At 41.5% G+C, this 7,586-nt stretch overlaps 1 protein-coding gene across 1 annotated transcript; it reads right to left on the bottom strand.

Moving 5' to 3' along the window:
• Positions 1 to 3,669: 3,669 nt before the first annotated feature.
• stmn1a (stathmin 1a) lies at positions 3,670 to 7,091 on the bottom strand. The gene is made up of 5 exons (XM_046059545.1): positions 6,978 to 7,091; positions 5,236 to 5,279; positions 4,960 to 5,132; positions 4,557 to 4,748; positions 3,670 to 4,458 (listed from the first exon to the last, which is right to left on the bottom strand). Exons 2-5 carry the CDS (start codon positions 5,249 to 5,251, stop codon positions 4,396 to 4,398), a joined length of 444 nt encoding a protein of 147 aa, XP_045915501.1. The 5' UTR covers positions 5,252 to 5,279; positions 6,978 to 7,091; the 3' UTR covers positions 3,670 to 4,395.
• Positions 7,092 to 7,586: the final 495 nt, after the last annotated feature.

Below are 7,586 nucleotides of genomic sequence, written 5' to 3'. Positions count from 1 at the left end.
TTCTGTGAAGAGCCACAAGGAAGGTTCTTATATAGGCTTATAAGATCTGACAGGAATTCTACAGGATTTAAATATTTTCAAATACTTTTTACAGTTAATATGTAAGCTGGCACAGCAGCTCCCAAACAGGCACTCCGAGGGGTTCTTGGTGGTGTTTTAGGGGTTTATAGACCCAGTGAGGAGTAGTTATCTTCTAACTTTGGTGGAAAGGAACTAAATGTATTATATATGACGTACTTGAACTCAAGCATTTCCATTTTATTCACTTTATATGTTTATATATACACTATATAGTTTTTTTTTCCCAGCTATATATACTAGTTCTTCTGTCAATTAAGATTTTAAAACATATGATCCATTTATAAAATATGATGCATTTTTAGCCACGCTGTATGGTTATAGGGATGGCAACGCCAGTAGGTCTGTCGGTCCACCACTTTACTCCATACTGAAATATCTCAGAACCTACAAGATGTGTCAAGATTAAAAATTGTAGAAACCCCCGGGGGTTGAATTCTACTGACTTTGGTACCCTGACTTTTCTTCTAGTTCCACCAGTAGGTTGACACTTTTGGCCTTTACTGAAATATCTCAACAACTCTTTTATGAATTGTCATAAATGGTGTCCAGAGGATAAAGACTAGTGATTTTGGTGATTTCCTGCCTACTCCTCTAGTGCCGGTCAAAGTTTTCGCTTAGGTTTTCCCCTAGTTAGTGTTTAGTGCTAATTAGTATACGTTAGCATCTACATGTCATGTTAGCATACATCTCATACCTAAACGACAAAATAGGTCAATTGTCAATGCCTCCCAAAACAACATATATGACCATTGGAATTCACAAGACATTAAACGTGTGGTTATTGTGCAATGGTCGTAGTATGGTTAGGTTTAGGCAACAAAACTACTTGGTTAGGTTCAAGAAAACATTGTGGTATGGGTTACAATAATGATATTGTAAGTAAGGAATGTAAATTATGTGATGTTACTCTGTTAATGCTGTTTCACTTAAAACTGTGACACCACTAATCCCCCACTTACAATGCTGTCCTTTTATCACTTCCCAGGAAACTAAACAATCACTTTTGGCTTCAGGTAAAGTTGCCAACAATGGTCGTTCAGACTTAGCCTCGGGTGACTCTAACAACCATAACAACTGCCGGTATCAATTATCTTGGCAATGACCCCACAGAGCTTAAATAGCTGACTTTCCCTACCAGTCAGTCAGAACTGAAGAAGTCTCATGCATGAGGGACGGAACACCTTCTGGTGTTGTCTGCAAACTTCACAACAGAGTTCTCTCCATGTCTGGTGATGCAGTCGTGGGTGTACAGTGTGAACAGGAGGGGGCAGAGCACACAGCCCTGGGGGGCTCCGGTGTTGAGCACTAGCGTGAAGGTAGTGTATCCACCAACCTGAACTGTCTGGGGTCTGTTTGTGAGGAAGTCCAATATCCAGTTGCAGAGTGCTGAGTTTGCTCTCAGTTCCATGGGGGAGATTGTTTTGAATGCTGAGCTGAAATCCACTAACAGCATTCTGAATTAGGTGTTGTTTTTCTCAAGGTGTGGAGATGCCGTCCTCTGTGGATCTGTTTGTTCTGAAAGCAAACTGGTGAGGGTCCAGGCTGGCTGGGATGTATTCTTCATGTGCTGGAGAACCAGCCACAGGGCAGTACTTGTTCAAACTAGACACGGCAGACTTTTTACAGGGATGATAGCAGCTGTTTTAAAGCAGGCTGATTGGCACATGTTTTTAGTACACGGCCAGGAATGTTGTCAGGCCCAGCAGCTTTACTCATATTCCCTCTCAGCAGGACTCTTCTCACATCTGCTGCAGATACTGACAGTGACCGGTCCTGTGGAGGTGGAGTAGACTTTACAGCTGACTTTTTGTTGAGGAAATAAAATCAAGCATAAAGGTTGTTAAGCTGGTAACGTGACCACACACGTTCCTTTTTGAGCACCAGTAACAATAAAATTATGCTTATATGTTACTGCATCTATAATAACAAACAAATGATGTATATTGCAAATACTTTTTAGTGATCTGTAACAAAAGTTTGATACTACACATTTTGCTGATAATACTTTAACGTTTTACTTTTAAAAAATGAAAAGGTTGTCTTTTATGAGTACTTTTCCATTGTTGTATTTCTACTTTTACTAATGTAAAAGATGTGAATACTTATTTTATAGTCTAAAATTCAGTATTAATCCAACAACTTGAGTTTTTCCATATGGGTTCTGGAAGCTATGCAATGAGGGTATGCAACCCTACATGCAATATTACACTGAATACAGTTTTAGTGAGGGGCTTGGAAATTTTGCTGCGGCAATCTTCAAAAGTAGGCTTTCTGTGAAAGAAAATAGATGGATTTAATCCAAGTTTAAATAGTCCTTCCTCAATTTAACTGATAGGATGGCTACTGGGAGAGAGACAGAGAAGCAGAGAGGGGGGAAGTAAAGAACAACATTGCCCTCTACTGGTTTGCTGAAGTGATTACTAAAAACAAACACCACGTTTTTTCAATGTGGAAAACAGAACTTTGAAGTGTGATATAATAAAAGTAATTTCCATGGCTTCCAGTCAGGGGAGCAGCTCTCATTAGTAAGATTTTTTAAAATACGTTTAGGAGTTTTTCTTTTTCCAAATTAAGGGTTCAAGGATAGAGGGCACCAAATGGTTGTAGAGTCCTCTGAGACACTTTTCTTTTGACAGGGCTATATAAAATTGACGTCACTTGACAGAACACCAAGGTGGCCTTTATTTGTGTAAGTGAGTCATTAAATCTGTAGGTTATAGTAAGATTTCAGCATATTTTACTAAAATACACCTTACATACACACAGCTAAATATACTGTATAACATTTCAGGGTAACTGTCCCTTTCATTGCTGCCATGTCTAACACTCAACTCAGTATTTTGTATCTCAACATCACTGTAATCGGACTTATTATAATTTCAGGTTCCTGTATTCTGTAGAAATATTCAGCTTCTTTGTATAGTTTAACATCTTTGTGCCAGAGCAACAAACATCTATGTACACGACCCCCAATCAAACCTTTAATCAAACGACCAGCAGAGGGAGACAAAGACAGCAGTTTTTAGGAAGCTAGTACACAGATTGTTGCCATCATGTGTAGTGATGTCACCGATACATATGTACAGTATGTCACTGTAAACTTGCATGTTAGTCTCTTTCAAAATATTGGATTTTGTGGTTCTCAAAAGCAGCATAGTCACATTTTAATTTACTGCAACCGATGATCCAGTATTTAAAAGCATGATTATAGTTTGACAGTTTGTAAATATGTAGTCAGGCACTCTGCTGGGGGAGACATACATCCGAGTACTCTTACAATAACAGTCTACATTTAGCAATGACAGTTACGTTCAATAATCAGTACAAGAACAGTTATTCTACAGAGGCAGCAATACCAAAGGTGGGTTTAGTTTTATTCATTGTTGTGATATTGAAACCCATTAACTGGCCAAACCTCAAGTACAATCTCACTGACTAGAAGCCTCCAATTTGCTCAAAAACCGTAACAGAAATTGCCATTAAACTGAATTTGCTCAGTGACTGCATGTATTATTGAGCCGCCACCTTCCACAGTAGAAGGACAGAGATGAAAGTACAAGACACCAATGGTTTCAACAGCAAGCAAAATGTTGTTTATATTTATTTTATTTGTTTTAGTACAACAGTTCAAGTCAACTAGCCACTGTATCTATTGAGATGCTGAAGTGTATTGCTCTTTTGCATTCCATGTGTAGGCCCCTGTTCAGAAATGTTCTAGATGGCATCCATTTACACGTCTGGCATGTTAATTCACAGCTATACAGCAAGAAGTCATGTGCTTTGAAGACGACCCCATATTTTTAATAAAGGCGAAGAATCAGCAGCGGCACAAAACATGACCTGCAGGAGCAAACTAGCAGAATCTGGGTAGCAAAGCTGCACTAACACCTGGATGTATAACGGCCAACGCCTCAACCAAACCTTGTGCTACTTCAGTATACAGTAAGTGCCGAAGACAGGTGTGGTTCACAGGGACATTTTCAAAATGCACTATGAAATAGGCAGGGATAAAAGACCTATGCATAGAAACATGCTTCCTCAAAAAGGATGAGTACACACTGCTAATGTTCAAAAAGGGCAGAAGCTGCACTGACAAGCTACATATTAAATGGATTAGACTCAACAAGGGGGGGGGGGGAGCCACATGTAAAACCAGCCCAAGTACACTTATAGCAGGAAAACTGAAAGTTTCACAAAGTGGAATTTTTATTTCAAAAAGGTGGGTAGTGAACACAACAAAAATACTGGCTGAACAAAAAATAAATCAATCTTTGGATACGTAAAAAACCCTATACAATCCCCTGTTTGTAACTTTCAGTCTTCTGAAGTGCCCTCTTTGGTTTCCTTGTTCTTTCGCACCTCCTCCAACTTCTTGTCCTATTAAGTTGAGGGGGAAAAAAATAAAAGGGTTAAGTTCAAACATCAGTATTTGAAAAAGAAAGCCAACTCCATCCATTTTTAGAAAACACACTGACCTTCTCCTTGAACTTCTCGTTCATGGCTGCCATAAGGGCTGTGCGGTTCTCTTTGTTGGCCTCCATCTTCTGATTGAGCTTCTCCTCTGCCATCTTACTGAAGTTGTTGTTCTCTTCCATAGCTTTCTGTAGCACTTCCTTTTCATGCTCACGCTTTTCAGCTAAGTGCTTCAGAACCTCAGCCTCATGGTTCTGGGGGGGGGGGGGAGGATTAAAACTAGAATGTTACAGCCCATCACATTCTCATTTCTCCACCCATCATCCACCACTAGCTGATGGACTTAGTGTTACAGACTGAAGGGTTTTGAGATTTAAACAGCATCCACCAACATGTAGTTTGAGTGTAAGTGTATTGTTCAGGTTTATAGGACACTCCGGTTTACTACACTGAATACATTTTTACCTTGCGTCTCTCCTCTGCAGCATCCAGCTTCCTCTGAATTTCCTCCAGCGAGACATCCTTCTTCTTGGGAGGAGACAGAGGGAAGTCACCCTTGGCATCTGGGGCAGGAGCAGCAAGGATGACCTCAAAGGCTTGGCCAGAGGCCCGCTTGTCAAGCTCCTTGACCTGGATATCTGACATAAAAATATAAGTTAACACAATGCATTAAAGCATGACAAACATAATGCTAATTAATGTATTACTATACATTAAAATAGTATTTTAGATATAATTCACCTTCAGAGGCTGCCATTTTAAGAGTGCACTGCAGGTCAATTTACCTGAAGGGGAAATATAAGAAAAGGTCAGATTAATGTGATTGTGACTCAGTGTCGCTGATAAATTCCCATCAGCAGATGGCTCTAAAATTAGTGACCTCTAGCGGATGTTTTATAGTATTTTCCAATGCAACCATCTCCCTCTAAATGAGCCAAGATAAAAACCAAGGCACAGTGGCAACACCTCATGGCCGTCTTCGGCACTGCAAGCAACCACCGCCCATCAATCCACACAAAACGGCACTGGCATTCAGTGACTGCATGTTAGACACACACACTATTGTTTCTTTGAACTTGTGGCAGCAATGCCATCCCGAGCCATCAGCGAGCGCTTGAACCGCTTCATCAGACAAGAGGGACGGGGAAGTCGTTTGAAAGCCTACCTACCGCTGGGCTGATTGTTAATGAACGACACAAGCATCAATATGCTGAAACAAAAGGTTGTGATCAGGGTGGGCACGGCAGGCCCTCCCAGGTGCAGACAGGCCTGGACTCGGCCTACTAAACAGCCAATATGCGCCATCCCAAATGAGATTAGTGAGCAACGTGCGTCTCCGGCAGACAATGGTCATCGGGGAGCACCTGTTCCTTGCACCATGTGTTGGAGCCGCAAGCGGGGGTGGTAAACATGCAGACAGAAACATGCAAACGCGGTGTCAGCATCATTTGATAATGTGTAATCGACATGCATCTGAAGAATCGTTGAGGCACTGACAACAGCTGCCATGTCCTGTGGTCAAATATATACTGCGAGTCATAAACCACCAGCAAGAAAAATCAGATGGGGTTGATAAGTGAGAGACCACTCCCTTAAGATTTCATAAATGCTACCAACTAGCTAAACGTGGCATTTGTGTAATGTCTGCTTTCCATGCAATGCGAAAAAACAGAAATTCAATTTGACATAGTTAAAATAATAAGGGTTTGGTGAATGCCCACACCTTGCCAAATGTGCACCCACAGTTGGCATTCAGTGAACTGCTGCCCGTCTTCCCCTTAACAATGTCCTCGCTGACAACGCCAAACTATCGCCTTCATTTAGATTCAGTTTTCAGGGAGCTTTGTGGTGTCGTTAGTTAGCTCGAGCATAAAGCGAGCAGCATTAAACAAAGGCGCCTTTGACGGCAACGTGACGAGCAGCTGCAAACAAAGGCGAGCTGGCGGCAGGTTTTTATCACCACCGAAAATGTCCAAGAATTAAGTTTTGCTCACATGTTGGCGTCGATGAGGGATGACACAAAAAGGACAAAGTGTGTCTGCGCCCCACAAATTCACAGACATTAAATAAAGTAATCGAAGTCTACCCTCGTCTGTCTCTGCCAACGGTGCCAGTGTCTCCCACCATACAAAAGGCTAACCCGCCAACCCCACGCCACAAAGAGCAGCAACAGCCGCCTCAGTCTCGTTCTGTCGTTGAAATAAGTCACAAACGAATGAAATGCCGAACGAGGTCGAAAATGTCTAACGAAAACCTGTCGGGTCATAATGTTTGTTGGCTCACATGCTATTACTCTGACTCAAGTGACACCATTCACAGAAGAAAATTCTAACGTTGCTATGCAAAAACACCGAACCCATTAAAAAAAAATAATAATAAATTAAATTTGTCTCGCATGCGTCTCTTCACAAGGCTTTCAATTCAGCCACAAATATAATTCCTGTGGACCTCTTCGGTAAAAAGATGCTGTCAGTCACACCCACCTTCAACAAGCCGCAGACGCTGTGCTCCTCTCTCACAGAAGTCACCACGAGCCTTCTACGCGAGCGTGTCGCGCGTGCACATAAATGGACCAAAGCGAGTGCCGTCACGCCGTCTGCTGCCAATCATTGGTTGGCTCCCCACTCCTAGGTGCTTCCGGGAATTGTAGTTTTTTTTGTGTGTGTGTGTGATTTGACGTTTAGACAATGAGCCTCAACGATTCCACGGCTCAAATTTGATTAATCGTGTTTATTATTACAATGGAGGCAAACAGGGCGCGGCAGCAATCAGTTTGTAGGAAAAAACACATAGTATGGCAGTGTTTAATGTGATTGTTCCCTGTTACAGCGGTTGTAGTCACCCCTCTACTCAGTGCCTAATATAACGTTAGCCTAATGGAGTTTGGAGTTTATTTTTGACATTTAGGTTGTATTAGTTTTAAATTCTGTTCAGAAAATGTGTTAGCCTACTTCACTTTGACGTTTGAGCCTCACTGTGCAGAATGTATGCAGCTGAAAGTGGAACCTTTCTCTGTGCTCACCTTAAATCCATGATTTTGTGATTTGTTTTGATGCCCGTCGTCATGCATTTTACATGGACTTTTCAGGAAA

Source organism: Micropterus dolomieu, linkage group LG09 (genome assembly GCF_021292245.1).
Source record: "Micropterus dolomieu isolate WLL.071019.BEF.003 ecotype Adirondacks linkage group LG09, ASM2129224v1, whole genome shotgun sequence".
NCBI lineage: Eukaryota > Metazoa > Chordata > Actinopteri > Centrarchiformes > Centrarchidae > Micropterus > Micropterus dolomieu.
This window is presented reverse-complemented; position numbering and strand designations above follow the sequence as displayed.